Raw genomic sequence first — 26757 nt, forward strand, 5'->3', positions numbered from 1 at the left:
TGAGGGTCTGTGTGTGCATTCATTATATTATATTATATTTAATGCTGTCAATCGATAAAAAAAACAACTAATTAATCATTTTTCTGAAATCGCGATTAATTCCACCTAACATTAAAGTTTTTAAATATACTTTTATATTGCAATAATTTCACATTCAATCTTCAAATTAATGTGCAAACATAAAGATAGTATATTTTTTAATATTTGTTTAATGGCATCTTTTTTTTTTTGAGACTGAAGGCCAGTATTACTGATACCAATACTGATTTCTCTATAAAATTGCCCCCCCCCCCCCCCCCCCCCCCCCCCCCCTCAATATTTACTTATTGACTATAGCCATTCAACATTACAGTATATTTGAGATATATCAATTTTAACAGTAACATTTATTATCAATTTTATTATATAGGCTAGATGAATCCTTAAAACTATAAAAGTAATTTTTTCCTCTATTTCTTTCTTTGTCATTTGATTAATAGACATCACAGCAGCTGGTTATTACGTTATTTTGGCTGTTATTTCTTTAAGAGCTGTTAACTCTTTTTACACTTCAGGCCATAAAGTCTCTATTAACGAGTTGATTCGGGTGTGTTAGATGAGGGAGACAGTGCTGGGCTGCTCAAGGACAGTTTTGAAAACCATTTCATAGACATGTTCTTAAATGTGACTCATATAAAATATATTACATGCATGCACAGTTTTAAGGCAGCTTTAACCGCCTTTTTGGTAACATCGTGACTTAACTGAACACGACATTGCATGCACGTAGTTTATTCCGCGCGTTGATATGAAATGATACAGGCTACAGCACGCGCCGGCACCTTTGTGCGTACAATTGAGCACGCCCTGCGAGCACAGTGCCGTTTCCGCGCTCGTTTGACTCGCGCCTGCCGCTGAAGTGAAGTTAGGGTGACCAGATGAGGTGGGTAATGAATAATGACGGAGGGGGGGGGGGGGGGGGGGGGGGGGGGGGTTCATGAATAATAAATAATAAAGATAATGAATTTCAAACGAAAGTGACTGAACCAATCCGGTACGTTTTAGCTTTTTTGCAGCATGTTGGGGTTCCGGTACGCCAGCCATGTCAATTTCATGAATGAAAATTTGCTTATCAGTGCATATCTTAATGCGCGCCTACGGTATATCTAAAAAAAAAAAAAAAAACAAGATGCTGCAGCCAATGAGCAGCCGGCGGGGGCTGGTTGCCAGGCTGCAGGATGACTCAACCTCGCTCCACGGACAGTTTTTTATGTTTTATCAGACAATAAATATTTAAGATTTTGCTTCAGTATAATTTTCGGGACAATTAGAGCGGGATTCGGGACAGTAGCTTAGATTTCGGGACTGTCCCGAATTTTTCGGGACGTCTGGTCACCCTAAGTGAAGTGGAGAGCGCGTCTGAAATGTCTCTTGTTTGATGTGGTCTTAAAAACTTTCTGCGACTGAATAAATGCACTTCTTGTCAAGAGAAAAAGCGACAAACAGCAGTTGTGAGTGGGGTGGCCAAACCTAGCTCCGCCCCTGCGTTAAGTATTTTTAACGCGTTAAACTGAAAAAAAATCGCCTGTGTTAACTTAATGCGTTATTTTTGACACCACTAATTATATTATATTATATTTAATATATTATATATTTTGCAAACCAGAAAGCTCTCATGTTTATGCTTAGAAATATGTCTTGCCATTATAGCTAAAATTGATTTATTCTCCAAGTCTTGATAAACCACTCAAAATGCATGCTTTTAGTCATCGCAATTGCTGTTCTATTTACTAAAATTGACTGTTCTTCTGATGCTTCCAAGTTAACAGACTCGCTAGAGATGTGTTTGAATCATCTATTGCATCAGTGTGAATTTGCTTTTCATTCAGCCCAACAAATGTGCTTGGTACGAAGAAGACCATTCACTGGCAATTAGTTTAGGTTTTTCGTTCACTGTAGGTGTTGTATAATCATTTAAATTCCATTTGACATATGAATCCGCCTTGCTAAACAGATTTTGCATTCTAGACATTGGGCCTTTGATAACAGTTTGATTGTAAGTGTTATAATAATGAAGTGATTTACTAAATGTGTGCAGCAGTGTTTGTGTTCTTGTACGTGCATTTGCACTATGTTTGTGTTTAAACATACTGTATTTGTTATGCATTTTTGATATTTGAAATAATCATTTACAGGAGTATTTTCTGTATATGTGTTTGCTGTAGGAACTGGGAGGCATTGAAGAGGTGGGATGAGGCGATTCAGCTCACACCAGACGATGCTGTGCTGTATGAGATGAAGTCACAGGTAAAAAAGAAAATCTGCTAAATTCATTCACACTATAAAATAAATTTTAATGTAAATGGTAAGACTGCAATAGTGGAATTTACCGCAGATGTAGAGACGCACATCTGTTATGCTGACACACTATTTTCCTCTCTTCTCTCTTTCTCTCTGGCTGTTATTTTCATTTCCTCCTCCCCAAGTTTCACTGTCCAAACACACTCCCTATCTGTGGCTTTATAACAGAACATTCTAGGGGGTTTTTCCGTATTGTACCTTCTCGTCTCTCACCGTCTTGTGCTGTTACCACACAAACTGTGTCTTACTTAGAGAACACTATGGACATACTGTATCTGTCCTTCACTCTGGATGGAATTACCATTCCTTGAGGGCGCCACCGATTTTAGATAGCGATCCTGAATATGCAACCCACATCAACATAAATAAATGATACCATTTAGCAGATGCTTTCTCATGTCTTAATGTAGGGAAAGCCCCGTTGGGTTTAAGTGTCTTGCACAAGAGCGCAGTGATGATCTGACAAAGCTGTTACGCTATATCATTAAGTCACCGGTTCATGAGTCACATTTGCGATCAGACATGGGATCCTTCAAGTTAGTAACCTAGATATGTGGTAATCATCTGTCTACCACCTCTGTATTTTTGAGGAAATGTGATGAACACAATGAAATGTTATAAACAGTGTTGAAGGAGTGCTGTGTTTCTTTCATTACTCTGTGTGACTAATAAAAAAGATAACTAAAATTATATGTTACTGATTGTATTTTTGTTATTAACTGAATGTTGGTTCAAATAATGTCATTAACAGGATTGTGGAGTTTGTTTCAGCTGATGGTGGGCTGTTTATAAAAAATATGTTTACAGATTACATTAATGTTAGCAGCTTGAAATGAATAGTAAACCTGTTTTACGATGATGAATGACAGCGTTAAGACCATAAAAGAAGGAAAAGCACTTTGACGACCCTCCAGGCGGGCTGCTCCCTCAACGTTAACAAGCCAGAGCAACGTCTTTATCCAGTGTACACATGGGAAAATGTACAAATCAGATGGTAACAGGATATATTTGTAAAACATTTGCATAATACTCACAAAAAAAATCACAGATTAAAATCACAAAATAGATAATATTATTGTTAAGTTGACAGAGCTGCTAGAGCAGATGGTGGTTTCAGGTTATGATGAGCCAAAGATGGCCATTAGTTTCAGTCAACAAATGACCTAATCAGCCTTTATATCTGCTCCATCAGTCACCTCTTTCACTCATCTTACCTTGTAATATCTGTCTTTCACTCTCTCCTGTCCATTATCCAGTAGCATCTCATATCAGAACATTACAGTATCATGGATCTGGCAGAGGCAGATCGACTCAAAATATCAGACAGTTTTTCTGTCGAGCATTTTCATATCTTTGACATCTTATTTGAAATGAATTTTACACTAAACAGAGGGTATTGATAGCTTGAAATGTTATGTAATTAATTTTAGTTTCTCCTCTTCACTTGTTTATCAGGATCTTAATTACTGTATGTTTTGTCATTTTGACATGTCATTTTTAAATGGCAGGCATTTGAAATTATGACCAAATTCCGTGATAAAAACAAAGAGCGATTTAAGCTTTAGACTTTCATGATTTCAACATATCTGCTATGTAAGCTCGTCTCAGGAATGGTCTTGAATTGCATCATTTGAATTTCTCCTTTATTTTACTTCACTAGTCTGTACAGAATTTGCTGAATGGCCCTAGATCCTGACATAGATGTTGCCTTACTCAATCATACGCACACACGTATGGCTATAGAGCATGTTCAGTGACTTAGCTGTACAGTGGCCCAGTAGGCCTAGTGCACAACACAATGAAATCACCACAACACAACGCATAGGACCAATTTCTTAGTGTTTTGCTAATTTCATTGTGTTGCGGCTTGTTTCCATTGTGTTGTGCTAATTTCATTGTGTTGCGACTTGTTTCTGTTGTGCTGTGTCTTGTTTCCATTGTGTTGTGCTAATTTCATTGTGTTGCGACTTGTTTCTGTTGTGCTGTGTCTTGTTTTCATTGTGTTGTGCTAATTTCATTGTTGTTGTGTCTTGTTTCCTTTGTGTTTTGACTTGTTTCCATTGTGTTGTGCTAATTTCATTGTTGTTGTGTGTTGTGTCCTTTGTGTTGCTACTTGTTTCCGTTGTGTTGCGTCTTGTTTTTCCATTCTGTTGTGCTAATTTTGTTGTGTTGTGTCTTGTTTCCTTTGTGTTGCGACTTGTTTCAGTTTGTGTTGTGCTAATTTCATTGTTGCGGCTTGTTTGCATTGTGTTGTGCTAATTTCATTGTTGTTGTGTGTTGTTTCCTTTGTGTTGCTACTTGTTTCCGTTGTGTTGCATCTTGTTTCCGTTGTGTTGCGTCTTGTATCCATTCTGTTGTGCTAATTTTGTTGTGTTGTGTCTTGTTTCCTTTGTGTTGCTATTCCTTTGTGTTGCGACTTGTTTCCGTTGTGCTAATTTCATTGTTGTGGCTTGTTTCCGTTGTGTTGTGCTAATTTTGATGTGCTGCGGCTTGTTTCCATTGTGTTGTGCTAATTTCATTGTTGTTGTGTCTTGTTTCCTTTGTTTTGTGACTTGTTTCCGTTGTATTGTGCACTACTGGGCCACCGTATATAGCTGTTTATTGAGATGAGTGCACACACAAACACACTTGTTTGCTCTCTTATTTCACTAACAGATTGCATACAGCTGCAGTCATTACATCACTTAGTCTGTTCGTTCTTTCTTCTTGTTAACCGTTTTGTCTTTCCCATCCTTCACGTGTCTTTTTTTCAAAATTTTCCATCCTCTATTATTTCTCACTTTTAAAATCCTCTTTCATCGCTCTTTATCTTATCTTTGGCACAAGTGTCTTGGCTTTGATGTCTGTGAACGTTGTCTGTTGCAGTTTTGTTTTTCATGGAACAGATGAGTGTGAGTGAAATGACAGGTTGGACATTAAAACTCCTTTTGACTGGTTGATTTCCTGATTAAATTTTCGAGTCTGTTCATTTTCTCATAGCACTCTCATTCAGAGATCTAACACATGCTCGGTATGTGGGTGTTAACTTCAGAAACTGGATAATGCCTAAATCAAATAGTCTTTGCGAAATTGTGAATGTATCAGTGATAGAGCAGGTTTTACAATACAATTGGTCTCTATTATAGTTTTTCAAAATTAATATAAACATGTTTCTTTGCAAAAAACTGCATCTGGAAAACCTGTAAAGTTGTTTTTCTACATGACATAAAGAGCAAGTCAATAGAAAATGGTATGAAATTGTTTGGCATTATTTTAATTAAGGTTATTAAGTTTAGAAATAAATAATATCAGTTAAAAATATATAACAAAGCATTGCATTTCTTATTGGTTATGAATGATTGGCATCATTGCATTCAGTGAAGCTTCACTAGAGGCTGAACAGCTGTTGGTCATGTCAGAATGATCACAATTTGTTGAGCTGATTTATTGAGTTGAGTGCTCTTGAACAACACCGTAGACGCATAATTACCAGAAGAAAACTCTGCACTTTCTTTCAAATTGCTATTGATCACAATACATTACTCTGAATGTTGACTTTACACTTTGTTGCTCTTAATGTGGACTTTTTTCTTCCTTCCTATAATAAAACTGTCCAGTCATTCCATTTTATTTTGAAAAAAATAAATACATTTTTGGACTCACATTATATAATTATGACTTCCGAACTCATAAGTGGGAATTTCCCAGAAGCACTTGAGTGCAGCATAGGTCAGGGATTCATTTCAGCACTGGCTGTCCTTATTTTCCCCTTCTTGTAGTGACCTTTTCCTGACTGATCACATGATTGTATGAGGTGAGTCACCTGAAAAGAGTGATGATTGAGTGTCTCTCATTAGTAATCTGATCGCATTGAAGTGGCAGGTTGGCTTTAGTCTTGCCCTGATCCATCTACAAGCAATGTTTCACAACAAGTCGAGTTTGCATAAAGTTAATTTTTTTAATTTTCCTTCTCATTTTGTCCTTTCTTCTCTCTCACCGTGTCCCTTGCATCTGCTTATTACTCATCTATTTAGCAGTGGCGCTCACCTCATTGTGGATCTAATATTTTTCAGCCTGCCTGCCTGCAATTTCAGAACCAAACCTGCTGGAAACTAAGATTACAGCCCAGTTCTGTCCTTTAACTGCTGTTGCTTTGGCAACACCCTGCCCTGTATAAAGCTGGTATTTACTTAGATTATTGGTCTGACCTGAATTGAAAGGCTTTAATTAAATAAAACTCTATAATGGAAATATCTGTGGTGTAAGAACATCCCTGTGTTGCTACGTAGTGCAGTGTTTGCTCGCTCGTTGTCATTATATTGTCTCTCTCTTATGGCCCAAGTGGATGTTTTGCATTGTGATAACACTTTATTGATGTTTAAAATAAAATAAATTACATCAGCTTGGGAACTGTTGTAACTGAGTAAATATGAATAGAGTTCCTCATTCTTGACATTAATTTGTAGGCCAAACTTGAAGGCTAATTAACCATGTGTTACTTCAGGAAACTGCAGTAACTTTTTAGAACAATCATGTTTGGATAACTGACTGAAGTTAGGTCTGTGGTGAAAATGATTTAGTTTTGTTCTTCTATAAATTATACCTAGTCATACCTCAAAGTGAATTTTAAAACTGTTGTTTTCTTAAAAAATGTAATTTGCTCACAGTGTGCAACAAAAGCTGTTGTAAGTTGCATAAATCTGATTTTGTAAAGGTTGGAATACACTACACAACATTTGCCCAATTTTTTGCCCTGATTTGCAGTCTGGAGGAGTCAGTGCACATTGCCAAAAGTACCAACCAGTCTGAAGATTTTGGCCAGTTGGAGGAGACCGATTTCACATGGGCACAAACTCCATTTTTATCTCCATAGTTTCAGACTATGATCCCATTCAGTTGGAGGAGTCAGTTTTAGAGCTTATAATGTTTTCATTTGTCTTGCATCTTCTAGCAATGAGGTGTGTGTTCTGTGTGACTTTCTTGTGAACAACTATTCAGGTAGCGTGTGTTCATCATCATTTGGTGTATGATTCTCAGTCAGCAAGCGTTTGATGCCTGGTCTTTTAAAGTGCTCCTAATATGCTATTTGAATGCTTTGTAATTTGGTTTTGAGAGTCCCCAACAACAGGTTTATATGCATGCAAGGTAAAAACGGTAATTTTCTTATGATATGCATCTAAATTTACCTTATTTCTCAATGACTTTCAAATTATAATTAGAAGATTCATCTTTCCAAACACCTCCTTTCCGTGAGGCTACTCTGCTCTGATTGGTCCAATGACCAGTCTTTTGTCTTTGGTCTACTGCGTTGCAGTGCATGTTGGAAACAGAATGTAGTAAAGACCCAAATAACAATTGTCGACATGCTATCCACAAGAACAACCACACAATCGGGATGTCCATGCAGAACGTAAGCAGACATAATGCATATGTTAACTTTGGTCGTGTGAACTTAACAGAAAGGGAATTACTACAAAAGACAATAACTTTATTTATGATGCACTTTCAGCTTTATTTTGTAGACTGTTTACATTCACATACCGCTACGTTACACACTGCATGAAAGGTCATTTTCAAAAATCCATAATAAGGGCATCTTTAAAATCGGTTTAGATTTTGAAATTAGTGTTGAGAACATATTTCAGAATTGAGTTTGTCAACTTCTAACCTTGTAATGTGTAATCCTTAGGTGTTGATCACCCTTCAAGAAGTGTTCCTGGCTGTGCAGTCTGCGGAGATGGCCACCAGACTCCGCCCCCTCTGGTGGGAGGCGTGGCAAACTCTGGGCCGCGCCCAACTAAGTCTTGGCGAAGTAGAACTAGTAAGTAGATGCAATTATGCCAAAAGTGTACAGTTAAATCTGCCCCATCAGGTCGTACCGTAAAAAATAAATAAATAGAACCACTGCAATATTTTCAGACAGAAAATAATAACGATCTTAAGATCGTTAAATAAGATTAAATGTTTTTTTATATCATAGGGCTTTCCTATAGCTCAAATGGCAGGGCATGGCGCTAGCAACGCCAAGATCATGGGTTCGATTCCCAGGGAAAGCAAGAGCTGATAAAATGCAAAACTGTAACTTGAATGCAATGTAAGTCGCTTTGGATAAAAGCGTCTACTAAATGTAAATGTAAATGTAATATCCGATAAGCAGTTCTGTTCATTGATTGCAATTGGAGCGGTCTTGCTTTTCTTTTCTTTTTTCTTCTTTTTTTTAGTAACGAACAGCATATAATAAATGTTCTCTTTTATTATATCCCATCCCACAACATCATGGCCCTAGGCGACATCCTGTATAGCCTAAATGAACAGCCGACCTTGGGAGTCGGTTTATTAGGTGATGAATTGTTTTCATACAGTTTATTCAGCATTCTGAAGCATCTTTAAGCGAACAGCTTGTGGTCTCCAATCCTACATCCCTCCATGTTATGCTATCAGTGTCCTTGTCGGTCAGTATGAGGTGAATGAGTCCTCTTGCCACTTATCCATCACTCAAATTGAGTGTCATTGTGATGAAATGTGTAGTTCAGTACGTCCAAGCCCAGGAGCATGGAAGATTACTTGAACAGGAACACTGCCACACCTTACATGCCCCGACCTGTGTGTGATTGTGTGCATTAAACTGACATGCTTAATGTAAGAAAACCTTGCAGATCCTGCAGGTCTCCAGCTAGTAACTACTTGCGTGTGTGTATAGTAATGCAAACGCTCATCGCACACACTGAGTTTGACGTCTTGGCTAGAAATGGAATAAATACTTTACTATTTTGGGCTAAGCATGCCTTGTCAAGTCATTCACCGAAGAGAAAAATAACCTGAGGATGGAGGAGGACTCAGGTGAAATGTTAGGATTAATGTTTAAGTTCTGTGATTTTTAAGAGTGCTGTGGTTTTTTGTAGGATCATGGAACACATTTTCTTAGAACTGTTGCAATGAAAATGAACTTTTTGTTAAAAGGTTGTTCACGACAAGGATGATAACTGTTTTCCTGCCCAAATCTTTCATTCATAGCACACGATATTTTCTCAAGATTTATTCAAACTTTGCTAGTGTTCACTCTCAAATGAACGTGTAACATCAATTAGAGCTCCTGCATTTATTTTGCGCTAATGTAAATGATTAGTTTTAATAAAATTTATGTCTATTTGGTCAAAGTAGAGTTCAAAGTAGAGCATTTGGAACCATGCTGATCATTTGTATTCATTTACCTGTCATGAGGCCTGTCTGTTTTCAGTTGACATTTTCCTTGATTCTGAATCATAGTTTTATATCATGATAAAAACCACAATTTTTATCATGATATTGCGTAATTTAACACATTCTTTAAAGAAACTCATTTTACATTGGGCAATTCATTCCAGCTCACATAAGATTGATATCCAATCAATTTTACCACATTTTGAACACATTTTACTAAAAATCATGCTGTTCCTGGAAATCTCCAGTTCATTCCAAAGGAATGTTCGATAAAATTTATATGAGTAAGAAATAAAGAGGCTGGAGAAGAAGGGTTAGGTTTTTTTGTTCGATCCATTAATATTTTAATAAATTCTAGCAAAAAAAAAGTGTAGTGCAGTTTTTCTTAGAAGTTGCTGTTAATAATTTTCTTTGTCTGGAGTTATGACATTTTTATAAAAAGTTGTGAGGTTAAAAAATTAAATATGCATAATTGTTCACAATAAGAACATGTATTTAGAAAATTGACAGGATGAATTTCCCTTTCATGTCTACTGTTGTTGTTATAACCACAAGAAACTGTCTAGTAACTTTTGTATTTGTACAAAAAAAGAAGAAAATAAAAGTCATCTTACAGGATTCAGCACTTTCCAGTTTGTACGTTGGTCACTTCTAATGGAGGAGGCAAGATTGAATGAGTCTATATCATGACTTCAGCACAACTGTTAAAATCATCTCTGCTGAATCGATCAGGACTCTGGAGGAGAAAAGGTCTCCCGAAGCCATCAGATGGCTTTATTCCTCATTAAAGGTTTTCTTCTTGACAAGGGCTAGGCATTCTTGGCTCCTGCTCACACTGGCTCTGATATTCTTCCTCTCTCAGGCTGTTACGTGATCTAGTGTTTCTGTTGAAGGAGTCGACCATTCCTTTGTAGATTGTCAAGTCAATAGGTCAATTATGAAAGGAAAATGGCTCGCTAAATCCTATTTATGAATACATTATTTTCCCAGGGGATGAAGAGAAAGCAAATGTCGTTCTTTCTCTCTCTTTCATCCCCTCGTCCCCTGGGTAACACGAGCAGGGTGACTGATTCACAGCAGGAACTAGGCTTCAGACCTCATACGGAATTAAATGAACGTGTTAGATCAGTTCTCCATAGACTGAATGAACTCTTCAGCACTCAAGCAGTTGTGATACTGTTTGCACATAAAAGCCATCTTCAGGAAATTAATATTTAGCTTTCTGACGGTCATTTTAATACTGTGGACACCAAATATTGAGTGTAGAATAAGTCGGACACGTGTAGTAGTTGTTTCAATCTTAATAATATGGTTTGCCCACTGCTCCGGGTGTATGTTCACTACTGTGTGTGCACTTGGATGGGTTAAATGCAGAGCACAAATTCTGAGTATGGTAGTATCCGGTCACCATACTTGGCCACACACCACTCCAACCCGATTTATATCTCAAATAAAATGCTGTCCTTTTTAACTTTCTATTCATTAATGAATGTATTATTAGGGTAGTAAACCGTTTTCAACATTGATAATTATAAGAAATGTTTATCAAGCAGCGAATAAGCATATTAAAATTATTTCTGAAGGATCATGTGACACTGAAGACAGTAAAGGCTGCTGAAAATTCAGCTTTGCCTCAGAAGAATAAATTACATTTTGAAATATATTAAAATCTAACAATTTTTCAAATTGTAATAATATTTCACAATATTAGTGTTTACTGTATTATTGATCAAATAACACATTTAAAGTAAAATTAAATTTGTTAACATTAACTAAGAATGATAAATACTTTTAAAGCATTTATTATATTATGTTAATTCCCACACGTTTAATGTCCCTCTGTGTGTTCCAGGCTGTACGGTCCTTCCAAGTGGCGTTGCACCTGCATCCGTCTGAGCGCCCCCTCTGGGAGGAAGACATGGGCTGGGCCCTACAGCTCCGGGAGCAGCAAAAAGTTCTCCGCGAAAGAGAGAAACAGGAAGATGAAGCCCGAAGGCTGCTTGTGGAAGCTCCTGAGCTGAAGACTGATTATGATTTTGAAAGCGATGAAGTGATTGAGGCTTGCACTGCCATGGCTGATAGACAGAAAAAATATGAGGACCTAAAGAAAACAGCGTTTGTTGTGGACGCATGCGGGGTTGCCAAAGAGGTGATTGTCGAAGATGACAGCGAACCCACTTCGTCCTCACAGAGCGTTTTAGTCAAGGCACGAGGACTCTGAGTGAAATAGAGGTTTTGTGTCTCCTCATGTGTATATAGTTTCGATTATGTATGTATTGTTAAGTTTATTTGATAATCCAGGGTTCTGATTGACTTCCTCATAGTGTTTAACAAAGTTATTATTCCCAGTGAATTTGTAAAGCGAGTACCAGATTTAAAATGCTTCTGGATCATTTCCACTCGAACAAGAGCATAAATTCCTTCCTTTTACTAGTTTCATAGTTTTAGTGCAGCTAAGTGTCGCCTTTTAAGTTTACAAAATAGCAGAGCAATCCCTTTTTAAAGGGGTCATGAACTGCCTTTTTTTTTGTACTGTTCCCTTATAATGTTATAAAGAGGTTTACATCAAAAATCATCATAATTTAGAAGCAACTGGCTTTTATGGAAGTAATTTTCTGTCCAGTTTTTCACCCCCCACATCAGAATGCTCTGTTTGAACAGGTGTGACAGCTTTTAGACTCGTAAGTAAACGCCCACTGCTGTGATTGGCTAACAGTTGCCTATGTTTGACAGACAACATCCTTCGTAGATGAATGGTGCTGTCATTTAGGTTAAAAACGCATAAATATTCTGTACATATCTAACGATCTGTAATAACAGACAAAGCAATTGTGACCACGTAATAAGGGGAAAGGGAAGTGGTGTGTGGCCAAGTATGGTTACCCATACTTGGAATTTGTGCTCTGCATTTAACCCATCCATGTGTACACATAGTAGTGTACATACGCCCGGGGAGCAGTCGGGGGTTCGGTGCCTTGCTCAAGGGTCTCACCTCAGTCGTGGTATTGAGGGTGGAGAGAGTGTTGGTTATTCACTCCCCCACCTACAATCCCTGCCGGACCTGAGACTCGAACCCGCGACCTTCGGGTTACAAGTCCAACTCTATATCCATTAGGCCACGACTGCCCCCATAATAAAAACAGTTACTGTTAGATCGGAGCCAATATAGTCAGCACAGCATCGTCTTTTAGTTTCAATATTTCTGAAAATCCTGTGTTGAATTGTGCCTTGTTTGTAAATCTGCGGTAAAATTAAGTGAACTAAGGAACAAGTTCTCACTGACACATTCTGGAATGGCTTTAAAAATAAAGTTCATCCACTGTTTCCTAATGTTGGAATCGGAAGGAAGGTCAAGTCAAGTCAATATTATTTGTATAGCGCTTTTAACAATGCAAATCGTGTCAAAGCAGCTTTACATCGGCTTGATATAAAGCTCGGTGGCTTTATATCAGCTTTACAGTATTTAGACGGGGAAATAGTTTGTCTAAATAGTGTCATTCTCCTCTGGCCAGACAAAATCAGCAGTTTAAAACTAGGCTAAAGCAGAATCAGATTGTGCAAAGGGCTCCTCTGGTTCCTGTGGTCTTGTCCCGATGGCCGTCTTGGAGACAGGGTCTTCACTGGGTATCAGTCTCTGGGGCTCATCTAGGTGTTCTGGCTATAGAGGTCATCGCTAGGTGCTGACCCATCATCTGATCTGGATACAGTCTGGATCTGGGTGGCTACGGTGACCTCGGAATAAGAAAAAAACAGACTAATATTAGCGTAGATGCCATTCTTCTAACAATGTAACAAGTACATCAGGTGTTTTGGGAAGTGTTCCCGGTTCCGGTTGACCTAATTAATGCAGCCTAACAATCCTTTAACGGATTTAAATTATAGAAATGCGATAGTGTATTATGGGTAAACCAGGTTAAAGAGATGGGTCTTTAATCTAGATTTAAACTGACAGAGTGTGTCTGCTTCCCGAACAGTGTTAGGTAGATTGTTCCAAAGTTTGGGCCCTAAATAGGAAAACGATCTCCCGCCCGCAGTTGATTTTGATATTCTAGGTATTATCAAATGGCCAGAGTTTTGAGATCCCAGCGGACGTGAAGGACTACAATGCGATAAGAGCTCATTCAAATACTGAGGTGCCAAACCATTCAGGGCTTTATAGGTAATTAGCAAGATCTTAAAATGTATACAATGTTTAATAGGGAGCCAGTGCAGTGTTGACAGAACCGGGCTAATGTCGTCATACTTCCTGGTTCTAGTAAGAACTCTAGCTGCTGCATTTTGAACCAGCTGGAGTTTGTTTATTAAACGTGCAGAGCAACCACCCAATAAAGCATTACAATAATCTAGCCTCGAGGTCATGAATGCATGAATTAATGTTTCTGCATTTGACATTGAGAGCATAGGTCGTAATTTAGATATATTTTTAAGATGGAAAAATGCAGTTTTACAAATGCTAGAAACATGTTTTTCGAAGGAAAGCTTGCTATCAAAAAGTACGCCTAGGTTCCTAACCGATGATAAAGAATTTACTGAGCAGCCATCAAGTATTAGACAGTGATCTAGGTTATTACATGCAAAAGTTTTTGGTCCAATAATTAACACCTCTGTTTTTTCAGAATTTAGCAGTAAGAAATTGCTAGTTATACAGTTTTTGATATCAACTAGATATTCCGTTAGTTTTGCAAATTGGTTTCATCAGGTCGCAAAGAAATATAGAGCTGGGTATCATCAGCATAACGGTGAAAGCTAACACCATGTTTCCTAATGATATCTCCCAAGAGTAACATGTAAAGCGGGAAAAGTAAGGGGCCAAGTACTGAGCCTTGAGGTACTCCATACTGCACTTGCATACATCCTCGCATATATAAATTTTCTCAAAGAAGGAACACAGTTGTGATGATACTACCTTTTCTAATATCTTTGACAGAAACGGACATTCGAGATCGGTCTGTAATTAATTAATTCTTTGGGGTCAAGTTGTGGTTTTTTAATGAGAGGCTTAATAACAGCCAGTTGGAAGGTTTTTGGGACATATCCTAATGACAATGATGAGTTAATATTCAGAAGAGGATCTATTACTTCTGGAAGCACCTATTTTAGGAGCTTAGATGGAACAGGGTCTAAAATACAGGTTGTTGGTTTAGATGATTTAACAAGTTGTGGCGGGAGGAGCAAACGACAGACACAGTGGGTGTGGCGTCAGGCCTCGGAGAGGTTTTTATTAAACAAAATATTAAAATATAGTGTCCAAGGGGAAAAGTGTCCAAAATAAACAGGGATCTGGTGTCCTCGTCGTGCTGCGGGGCTTGTGACGGAAGGCAGTGTTCAGAAGGGAAGGGGCGGAGTCCGGTGGCCGCATGTGCTCCCCTCTCGGGTCCGGGAGCGAGTGGTGGCGGCTTCCTTGAGTGGCGGCGTCCTACTCCTGGGCCCCCGGAGCTTCTGGGGGACTCGACGGCCCGGCATCCTGGCCCGTCGGCCGTCCAACGGGTGCGGCAGTCTTCCTACTCGACGCTCCCTTCCTGGACCCACGAGGACACCAGCGTGCATGCACGGGGGAAGAGACCGGTCTCCCGAGGAGAGGCGCGCTCGGCATTTAAACGGCGGCGGTGATGAGGCTCTATTCACATCAGGTGCGCCTCATCACACGCCGCCAGCCCTGGCTGTTTCAGCGCCCCTCCTCTCTCACACACCCACTCCCGTCGGAAGCCTGGTGAAGGGCGGCGAATACGGGACGGGGTGGTGAAGACAATAAGGGGGGAGGCAGCCGACTCGTCACAAAGTTTATACAATTCCTCATTTCCAATAGAAGAGAATGAATGGAATTGTTCCTCAGGGGATCTAGTGCACTATTTGATGTGATACTGTGGCTGACAGCTGCATGGTTACAATTTTATCTCTAATAGTTTCGATCTTGGAAGTAAAGTAGTTCATAAAGTCATTACTATGTGCTGTTGGGTAATGTCTGCACCTGCTGATGTTATATTTTTTTGTTAATTTAGCCACTGTATTAAATAAATACTTGAGGTTGTGTTTGTTTTCTTCTAAAAGAGGCGTAAAGTAAACAGAGTTTTTAATGCTTTTCTGTAGGATAGGGTACTTTCCTGCCAAGCAATACGAAATACCTCTAATTTTGTTTTTCTACAGCTGCGCTCCATTTGCCGGGCTGCTCTCTTTAGGGCCCGAGTGTGCTCATTATACCATGGTGTTGGACTCTTTCCCTTAATCATCTTAAGCATAAAGGAGCAACCATATTTAAAGTGCTAGAAAAGTGAGAGTCAATAGTTTCTGTTACATCATCAAGTTGTTCTGAGCTATTGGATATGCTGAGGAATTGAGATAGTCAGGAAGATTATTTATAAAGTAGTCTTTTGTGGTAGAAGTGATGGTTCTACCATATTTGTAACAAGGAGTTGGCTTTACAGCTTTAGCCATATGGAATATACACAAAACTAGATAATGATCTGAGATATCATCGCTCTGCTGAAATATTTCAACGCCACTGACATCAATTCCATGTAAAATCACCAGGAATTAGGACTTTATCTACAGCCAGCACTACCTCAGATAGAAAATCAGCAAATTCTTTAATAAAGTCTGTATGGTGCCCTGATGGCCTGTATACAGTGGCCAGTACAAACATCGCAGGGGATTTATCATTAACACTTATTTCTTTGGATAACGAATTATACTTGAAACCCGACCTCTGACAAATACTGAAAATATTGCTATAAATTGTAGCAACACCTCCCCCTTTACCTTTTGGATGCGGTTCATGTTTGTAACTGTAATCTTGGGGGGTAAATTCGTTTAAAATAATGTAGTCAACTGGTTTTAGCCAGGTTTCTGTCAAACAAAGCACATCTAGTTTATGGTCAGTGATCATAGCATTTACAAAAAGTGCTTTTGTAGAAAGGGATCTAATATTCAATAAGCCAAGCTTTATCATTTGTTTATCTGTATTATATCCGTTTTTTATTTGTTGAACATCAATTAAATTGTTACTCTTACTTTGGTTTGCATGTTTTCTGTATTTTCTAGTTCAGGAAACAGACACAGTCTCTATAGTGTGATATCTAGGTGAAAGAGTCTCTATGTGCTGAGAATTAACTGACTTCTGTGACGTGAGGCGGCTAGCAGACGGTCGGTTTAACCAGTATGTCTGCTTCCTGACCTGGGCCCCAGTTAGTCAAGTACGAACTCTAAGACTATGTGCCATATTTCTAGAGAGAAGAGCGGCACCACCCCAAGAGGGATGAAGACCATCTCTTTTCAACAGGTCAGGTCTGCCCCAAAAATTCTTCCAATTGTCTATGAAACCTATGTTGTTCTGCGGGCACCACTTAGACATCCAGCCATTGAGTGGCGACAGTCTGCTATGTATCTCATCACCCCGGTAAGCAGGGAGCGGACCAGAGCATATTACAGTGTCTGAAATCGTACTTGCAAGCTCACACACCTCTTTAACATTATATTTAGTGATCTCCGACTGGCGAAGGCGTGAATAACAATCTTACTGAATTTACGTTTAGCATGAGCCAGCACTTTTAAATTTGCCAAGATGTCAGGCGCTCTGGCTCCCGGTAAACATTGGACTACGGTGGCTGGTGTCTCTATTTTCACATTCCGTACAATAGAATCGCCAATAACTAGAGCACTTTCATCAGGTTTCTCAGTGGGTGCGTCACTGAGTGTTTGATGTTTTGATCGGAACAGAAGGGTGGTGTTTTGACCCGCGACTAGGCCAGGACTCCCTGAGCTAGTTGCACCCAAAGCAGTATCTACAGCCCTCACATTCTTACTGTCCTCAACTAAAGTTTGGATGCGTGTCTCTAATTCTGAAATCTTCTCTGTCTCTGTCCGAACTATTTCCCTGCATATATCACATGTGAATCCCTCGTCGCCGACAGAGAGAGAGAAACTGTACATGTGGCAAACAACAATAGCAGGAGAAGTCATTACTCACCGTGATTGAAGAATGATTCGCTTACCACTGTTGTTTGATGACCTCGTGAAAAGCGAGAAAAAAGAAAACAATAATAGGCACGAATAGAAACGCTAATGGAACCCGCGAGTGACAAGCTAACTGGCTTACGAATGGTAACGTGCACAAAAGCGAACGATCAAATTAGTTTGATAGATAATACCAGAAATATGGTGGGAATTAAGTTATATATTATCACTTTAAACAACAGAGAGTGAAAGTAAGATAGCGATTCAACAGAAAAGCGAAGCTACACGGCGCTTCAATTGTAAACCTTTCAGCAGCACGACAGACAAAAGCAATCGATCAGCAATCCACCGTTCTATGTGCAGGTAGAATAATGTGCTACAGGTAGCTGCAGGGTTTTTCTTTTTACATAAGAATACCTGACATTAACACCTTCATAAAAAACTGTTCCCCTTGTTCAAAATGAAATAGGCTTTACTCTGTTCTAAGTAGGCTACCCCACAATTTCAGTTTGATTGTGACATGCCTTACATGTGTGCGTGAACTTGCTGTTACTGCCACTGACCCCATTATTCATAGGCATTCATACACTATCTGCACTGATACTGTCCAGCTGCGTGCGTGGGCTGCAAACTGGGACATTTACGTCTCTAATGCTTTTTATTTGGCACCTGTGGGACCTGGCGGAAGCTTCCAGCATCCTTCTGCCTCCCGCTAATCCTTTGCTAATTGTTGCTTTATTCAAATAAATGAGGACACTAACGTCTTGGCTAATGATGTTTTAGGGAGATGTCTGAAACTGATGGACTGTGGACTGTGCTGCTGTAGGACTGCAATGAAAGATCGCTTTTGTCAGTTCTTATTTATGTATGGAACCGGGACAGGTGGCAGTTTGTACGTCACAGCAAGTGCACAAATGCATGATTCATGCTGAGAATACTTGCAGTGGAGAGTAGAACTGATTTCCCTTCATGAGCTAATGAAATTATGGGATGTCTACAGTCGGTGAAGGTCTCCAGATCTGTCCCTGCACATTGGTCATCGTGTAAGGATCATATAATGATACCTCAGTGAATCATTGGACTTATTTAGTTTGAAGCACGAAAGCAAACGGAATGTCAGAGTTTATATATTTAAGGATGTGGATACAACATGAAGAATGAGATGACTTTATCCAAGAATTTAAGAGGTCTAACATGACCTAACCTGACCAGTCATTTATTCTTCTAAAAATATAATGAGCTCTGACCGACTTAAGGATTACTGACACATTGGAAACATTACACTTGAAACTATATTTTGGATCATTATGGGTCATCTGTCTTTTTCCACATACAGATGCAATCTATGCTGTGACTAGGATGAGTGTGCACGTCTTATGAATCTGGTCTTTTTTTTTTATTATTTTGGACTTGTCCCATCGGTAAATTGTTTATAATTTTTGAACAGATCCATTGTGTTCATTGATGTTCTCTGGATATAAGATTTTTTTGCATCTCTGAAGTCATATTTATTTGCTTGAATGCCAAATCAAGATAAAAAAAATTCCAACATAAATTAAATTTTGTTAAAAATTACATCTTTAGATGTCTTTCTCAAACTATTTCTCAAATGTTTTTGATTAGACATTTGCCTTTAATTTTGATAGCAAGTTGAGAATTTTATTTTAAACTTTACTGGCCCGGTTTCACAGACGGGGCTTAGCTTAAGCCAGGACTAGACCTTTGTTAAATTAAGGTATTTAAGCAGCTTTTATAAAAATGCCTTAGAAGAAAATGTTACAGGTGTGCATCTTGAGACAAAACAATGGCACTGACGTATTTTAAGATGTGTCAGAGCAAGATATTTTCAGTTGAGACCGCTCAAACATGCATTTTAGTCTGGGACTAGCCTTAAGCCTCGTCTGTGAAACCGGAGAATTAAGTAATACCTAAGGCTAAATGACAACATCTAATTTTTGTAATAAACTCATATATATTAAATTGATTTGTAATGCTTGGTTGGACTGGGCACTTTCAATTCATTTAAATGATTTCAATGATATTTGAATTATGTTATATAGCTGCTATGCTTATATTAATATTTAAGAGTGCGACAACAAATACCATAAGATTTTGATTTTCAGTTTTCTATTTGTCTTCAGTTCAAGAGTTTATTTCAGCATAATTAGCTGGCCATTGCACATTCTGGAGGGCCACATCGAGGGTAAGAGCAAGACCAGATTGTCTTTGTGTTTGAAAATGTGAAAATTAAATGGTGAAAATATACACAGTAATGTTGAATCATTTATATACATGCAGCAGATGATGGTGCTAAGTAGTTTAAATCATGCCTCATACTGTTTTGATACACATAAGAATTGTGAAATAAAACAAAAACCATATATTCAACATGAGTAGAACCATCTCAAACTTGACCTTCTCACAGAGAAGAAATAACTAGAGTCCACAGATTGTATAAAAAGCCTACAATAAATTAAAGCGAGACAGCGTTCACATTTTAACATCACAAGTATGTACAGATGAACTCAACAGTTCTTCCTCGATGACCACTGACTCATAGTAACGGTTCAAATTTTCTTCAGTGGTTACAAGGATTTAAAAGTGCAAAACATATGACCTTAAAAGACATTCAGCATCTTAATAGCTTTTACGATTTCATCACCTCACTATACGTTCTATCATCTACACATACTTTAAAAGAAACAAAAATTAGCAATAATGTGCTGTGTATCATGTGCTCTTACATTGTATGAGGAGTTTTTGGGTACCGCTATAGTGTGTGATGGTGTTACTCTCAGTAAACATGGATACAAAATTGCTTGGTTAATTCACAGAATATCGTATATATTATAGAAATTCCAAAGACAGTTTGGACAGTTGTTTATGCACCAATAGAAATGAAATGTGTTTTGGTCACCTTAACATAAGGAAAAGGAAATTTTAAACCACGAGTTCCAGCATGAGAAAAGCTAACAAGGCACTCTGGTTACTTGAACTTGTGACCTAATGTAGTTCTCACCAAAATGTCTGCAAAAAGGAAACTTGAAGCAGGGCAGTAGATATTTGCTCACATGGTCGTCCATCAAATCTATTCAAGATTTTCCTGGGTCAACCAATTCAGTCAGTCAGAGCCCAACGGAACTGTATTCATCTGATAAGAAGGCCTTTTCTGCAGCAATTCACAACAACTTACAATAAATTAAATACACATTTTTTAGAGCTCTGTTTTGCTGTTTAGAATATGCAGTCAGCATAACCTGTTGCTCAACAAAACCCATTTCTTTTGAAATCCATTATGAGTTACTATCAGAAAATGAGGCCAGTTTGCCTCTCCATCCCATCATGCAATTGTTTTTTTTTTTTTTTTTTTGCATGTTTTGACCCAGATATATAGCAACATTGTTTTTCCTACTTTAGTAAGCACTATTTTGAGTCCTTTGCGTAGTCTTTCTCTTTAGTCTCATGAAGTTTTAGGAATTCTTTTTTCAGTTTTTGCTCTTGAAATGTATTTTACCTCCCGACATGTTGCTCTGCTGAACTAAGCGAGTTTTTCAGCATGCATCATATGCTTCTTTCTTGTAAGCTCAAAGTCTCATCTGTAAAGGTCACCTGCAGCGGCTGGTGCTTGGAACACTGTGCTTCATTTGTGTTGGAGTTCGTGCACGAATGTGGTTTCACGAAATCCGTGCCCGTTTCCGTCCTGTTTTCTTCACTGCTGAGCTCTGCCACCTGAGAGTCCTGCAGAAGGGTTTGCTCGGTTGAAGTCGAACACGATCTGCTCTGCACAGAGCCACTGCAGCAGCCCATTTCTTGTCCCGCCTCCATGGGATACAGGTACATCTGCGATGTGCTGATCACCTCTGGCAGCTCGGCCAACGCTAGCGATGGCAAATCACGAGACATGACCGATGAGCTGTGGACACCGTTACCGCAGTGGAACTCCGTAGTGTTCCTCCCGTGTCTCCTCCCACCGATACGGCAGAAGAGGCACTTGATCTTTTCTAGAATCTTCTGCACAACTGTCTTTCTCAGCAGGATGTAGATCCAGGGGTCCAGAATGGGGTTGACAGAGGCAATTCGGATGGCTTTAAGGTCTGGGTTCAGCTTTGCTAGCGTCACTACTGGAGAATGATACAGCTGGTTCACAAACACCTGCACCTAAACAGGAAACAAGACATTATATGTTTACTTATCTTTAGTTATCATACATTGATTTCTGACACCATCCATCTATTTGAGACAGCAGATGAAGGTACACGCACTGATATCAGATACTGGTTTCATATCAGATTATATATACAGATACAATCACATTCAGTGAACATTTTGTGTACAACATCTCTCATCAGTAGATAACAATCAGTAGAGTATGTGACCTTGACAAACTTTTGGGCTTTTCATCACTTTTCTATCTCAGTGCTGATTGAAATTGTGCAGTATGTAAAACTGTATGAGTGTTTTCAACCTATGAGTGTTTTAGTATGAACAGAGCCTCCAAACAAAAAACATTAATTGTGGTATTTTTATGGTAAAAAAGCTGGCCGTTGTGTTTGCCAGAACCTTACCATTTGAAAATCAAGTGGCAAGAAAGATATAAACATATCACAAGCATTATGGGATGCATTTATTCGACTGTATATTTTATTAATACTATCTAAATGTCATTAATTTATATAAAGATACAGGAAAGGTATTCCATATTTTTAATTTATAAAAAAAACTTTTTTTTGTACGACTATAGTCTATATATTGCCCAGTAAATTATGCTGTAATTCATCATTTTCACTTTAATTTACAATTTTACAGTAGATACAGTAACAATGTATGGTATTGTAAAATTGGTATGATACTATTTCACATACTTTTGTGATTAAAAAACACTCCTCCGTACCGTATTTAAACTACGCTTAAGTGAACTCGTGGACTTTTATTAGCAAACCATCTTGCAAACCAGCCTGTTTTGCGTTTTGTGAGTTTCCCCACATAGCCTAATTACATTTAATGCAACTACCTCTAAATCAAAGTAAGCTGTCATTTCCCAGAGGCCACCAAACCCCACTTACCACTAAAGGAATTGAGCAGATGAGAATGACAATGGACGTGGCTATGAGAACGATGACCATCTGGATCTCCGCGCCGGCCAGATGCGCGAAACTCCGCCTGCGCCTGAGCTCCGCGACTCGCGCCTGGTCCGTCCCCAGCGAGGTCCTGCGGACGAAGCGCTTGTGCATCATGATGAGAGCCGCGCACACCAGCACGTTACAGAGGACCGTGGCGAGGATGAGGACGGAGCTGAAGCCCGCGTACATGTAGGAGAAAGTGGCGTTCGTGCTGTCGTTGCTATGCCAGTCAATGAAACACCAGGTTCCTGGATGCTGTCTCACCACGGATCCCAGTCCCATGCTGGGAAGAGCGCAGAAGAGTGCATTGGACACATAGATCACCGCGAGCGTCAAGCCTGCCACCCGCTGGTCCACGTAGTGGTTGTAGAAATACGCGTGATTGATGGCGAGGTACCTCTCGACGGACATGGCACAGATAATACTGAGACCTGACAAGGAGAAGAAGAGTAAAACGAAGCCGGAATACTGACACAGCGCGTTCCCGCCGGGCCACTCTCCCTTCACATAGGTGGCAATGGTGACTGGGCTCGCGAGGAGAGTTCCCAGGAGGTCAGTTACGGCAAGTCCACACACCAGGGTGTAAAAAGTGGTCTCTTTTTGCTCTTTTCGCGACTTTCGAAGCACTACGATAGCAATCACGTTACCGACCACACCAAAAATGAACATAATGACCGGGATAGTGGGGTCCCAACCCTCCTTGCCACGACTCGTGCTCGTTTCGTTCATCTTCACTGTTTTTTTTTTTTGGAGGGGGTTCTCACATGCAGGTTGATGTTCAAATCAAATCATGCGCTAAAGACGCATTTCATGAGATCTGTGACTTCGCAATCGATGTCAAAGATCCCACGATGATACCTTCCACGTTTAGGTTTCATGTGCTGTTATGCGTCTCCAAAGCGCGTCTCGGATTAGGAAACATTTTGACTCGGCGGAGTGGGGTACGCACGCGGTCTTTCACACGTCCTAAAGTTCAGTCCTGTGTTTTTGTTCGTGAGAGGTGTGTAGCTACTAGTTCACGGTTGCCCTCACTCTCACTAAACTGACTCACAAGTTTTTCCTTGAGAGCTTTCTGCCAGCTCCGCCCATAGCGCGCAGTCTTGCACCCTCCTGTCACTGCAAGTTGACATATTTGTCTCTGCATAAAATATCTACGAGGCTAATATTTATCTAAATAATTCGCTCATTGCTCTTTCTTCTTTTCGCCTAATTAATTACTTATATAGTCATTTAAGGCAAAGATGGTTGTTGTGTCCCTCCTGAATGTGTAAACGATGCATTTAACAATGTTTTGCTTTTATGTCGTACTTTTTATTGAACAAAATGGCAATTAAAGCTAGATTTTTTTTATCCTCTCTCTCTCTCTCTCTTGGTTTGTCTGGTAAAATGGTGCTGCTTTCAAGAGTACAAATTAGCATAACTTGACAGAAAGGAAGTGTTACCACCACAATACATGTTAAAACATGAATAGCACATTTCGCTAAGAGCCTAAAAAAAAAAAAATGCAGTAACAGCGATGAAAATCATACTTTATTTAAAAATATAAATTATTTTGTAAACATAATCATATTTTCAGTTCTCAGCATGATTTAGTCAACTGAAGTTTTCTGTCTGTTATTATCATAGTGTTGTGATGACCGTAGCTCCAAAGCAGCACGCCATCCACCTCATATGACCATAATCCATTCTTGAGGAAGAAATAAAACAGCACATGGTAAGTGCACAAAACAATATGTTTTTGTTATTAAATCCTCAAGATTTACATGCTGGCTTCATGCTGAGTTCTGGCTCCAGGGGTTAGGCAGTGCTATATTATTTATGCATGACATGTTCATAACGGGTGTGAGCTGAAAGAAATATAGTGCTATCCATTTTATCTGGTACTTCTTTAATCATTGACGATGAGATTTACACACTTTTGTTATTAGTTATATTAGCAAATCAAGTGTGATTGAAAGGCGTTAGTAAATTACATTTAGATCTCCTTTTCACCCATTAAAATATTTTTTAATGATTGTGATTAAATATATTTGTCAGTATTAGTTTCTTTCAGCACTTGCCCATTCTCACACTTCTGTTTTTGCATATGACCTGGACAGTTCGGCAAGGTTTTCTGAAGACAGTGACTCATAGCCTTTGAAATGTCATTTAAACTAGTTGTTTCTGGATTGTTTGTTTCTGTCTTGTGGTGTACCTTGTGCTTACTGACGTCTGATATGTGCTCAAGCTACGCCAGGCGCAGTGTTATTCAAAGCCATGCATGCACCAGCTACACACAACAACAATGCATGAGATCTGAAAACAATGTGGTTTTCTGTGAGGTTTTTTTATTTGCGAAAAAAAGCATTTCTGCTATGTCGCTACAAAGGAAGTGTGCGGTCATTAGGTACATACATTAGGTGCAAAGTTCACAGGAATGTCACACACCAGTAAGTTTGTAGAAATGCACAAGAAATTAGTGATTACAAGCCCAGATCAAAAAATCTTAATTTAAATGGTTAAAGATTACACATTCAGTCTGAAAATAGAGCAGACATTGACACAGAGTAACACACACCAGGTAATGTTCTAAGAGCATCTCTTTTCAATTCTGATTTACAATGCAAGTATATTTTTTAAAAACTGCACTTGCAATATTAACATATATAACACTGCATTAAGATCTGAAATTGCAATTGCGAGAAATATAAACATAAATATAATGTTGCAATTGCAATCATGAGAAATTAAGTAATTAATGCAAGATAAATTTACAATTATGAGAAATTAAGTCACAACTGAGATATAAATTCACATTTATGAGAAATAAAGTCATGATTACAAGAAATAGTCATGATTGTGAGATATGTAGTCGCATAGGATAGTCTAATTTCAAAGAAATAAACTTGCAGTTGTCAGAAAAAAAGTCATATTTGTGAGATATAAAAGATGCAATACCTAGAAATAAAGTTTTCTAGGACACATTTGTAAGATTTAGAAGTATAAACTAACTCAGCTCTCCGTCCCCACCTCTGTCTGTCAGTGGATCAACAGCTTCCTGACAGACAGACAGCAGCTAGTAAAGCTTGGTAAATTCACATCCAGCACTCGTACCATCAGCACTGGAGCTCCTCAGGGCTGCGTACTCTCCCCACTGCTCTTTTCCCTCTACACCAACGACTGCACATCTAAAGACCCCTCTGTCAAGCTCCTGAAGTTTGCAGATGACACTACACTGATCGGCCTAATCCAGGACAGTGACGAGTCTGCTTACAGACAGGAGGTTAAGGAGCTGGCTGTCTGGTGCAGTCTTAACAACCTGGAGCTTAATACGCTCAAAACTGTGGAGATGATCGTGGACTTCAGGAGAAACCCCCCTGCTCTCCCCCCACTCACCATCATGAACAGCACTGTGACTGCAGTGGAGTCATTCAGATTCCTGGGCACCACCATCTCCCAGGACCTGAAGTGGGATATTCACATAGACTCCATTGTCAGAAAGGCCCAGCAGAGGTTGTACTTTCTTCGCCAGCTGAGGAAGTTCAATCTGCCACAGGACTTACTGAAACAGTTCTACTCTGCCATCATTGAATCCATCCTCTGCACTTCAATAACTGTCTGGTTCAGCTCAGCTACCAAATCTGACCTCAGAAGACTACGGAGAATAGTCTGGACTACTGAGCGAATCACTGGTACAACCCTCCCCACTCTCCAAGAACTGTACTTATCCAGCACACTCCCTCTTTGAACTGTTACCGTCTGGTCGACGCTACAGAGCTCTGAGCACCAGAACGACCAGACACAGGAACAGTTTCTTCCCTCAGGCAATCCATATCATGAACACTCAACAATAAACGTCGAACACCCAACTATAATACATTATCCATTCACCACACTCACTTATTTTATTTTCTCATTTCTAATTTGCACATACTTGACCTGTACATACATAGTTGTCTATATTATATATTGTGTTTTTGCTGCTTTGTACATTGCCTATTTGGATATTTGGATATTATTCTTTAATTATCTGTGTCCTGTCCTGTTGCTGTCTTTCTGTTGCACTGTGGAGCGTCTGTCACTACAACAAATTCCTTGTATGTGTAAACATACTTGGCCAATAAAGCTCATTCTGATTCTGATTCTGATTTAAACACACAATTATGAAAAAACAGGTTGCAAGTACCCC

The 26757-nt window shown here is 39.1% G+C and overlaps 2 protein-coding genes across 4 annotated transcripts in view; one reads left to right on the top strand and one right to left on the bottom strand.

The window, feature by feature from the left end:
* LOC306869831 (tetratricopeptide repeat protein 33-like) overlaps positions 1-11789 on the top strand; it is a 33801-nt gene extending 22012 nt beyond the window's left edge. For all 3 annotated transcript variants that reach the window (XM_079416755.1, XM_079416756.1, XM_079416757.1), the window contains exons 3-5: positions 2205-2286; positions 8009-8140; positions 11372-11789. In XM_079416755.1, the coding sequence (XP_079272881.1) occupies positions 2205-2286; positions 8009-8140; positions 11372-11740 (583 nt within the window). In that variant the 3' untranslated portion in view covers positions 11741-11789. The remainder of the gene's footprint in view (positions 1-2204; positions 2287-8008; positions 8141-11371) is intronic.
* A 7800-nt stretch (positions 11790-19589) lies between these two features.
* LOC306870576 (prostaglandin E2 receptor EP4 subtype-like) lies at positions 19590-23628 on the bottom strand. The gene is made up of 2 exons (XM_079417941.1): positions 22533-23628; positions 19590-21627 (listed from the first exon to the last, which is right to left on the bottom strand). The coding sequence occupies exons 1-2, from the start codon at positions 23316-23318 to the stop codon at positions 21031-21033; spliced, it is 1383 nt and encodes a 460-aa protein (XP_079274067.1). The 5' UTR covers positions 23319-23628; the 3' UTR covers positions 19590-21030.
* Positions 23629-26757: the final 3129 nt, after the last annotated feature.

This window comes from Barbus barbus (genome assembly GCF_936440315.1).
Source record: "Barbus barbus genome assembly, chromosome: 5".
NCBI lineage: Eukaryota > Metazoa > Chordata > Actinopteri > Cypriniformes > Cyprinidae > Barbus > Barbus barbus.

What these genes read in the sequence shown, in the direction of transcription:
- LOC306870576 (XM_079417941.1), bottom strand. Translation starts at nt 23,318, where the DNA reads ATGAACGAAACGAGCACGAGTCGTGGCAAGGAGGGTTGGGACCCCACT. An exon ending in TCTGCTCAATTCCTTTAGTG is followed by an intron (nt 21,628 to 22,532) that starts GTAAGTGGGGTT and finishes TTTCCTGTTTAG; the next exon opens with GTGCAGGTGTTTGTGAACCA.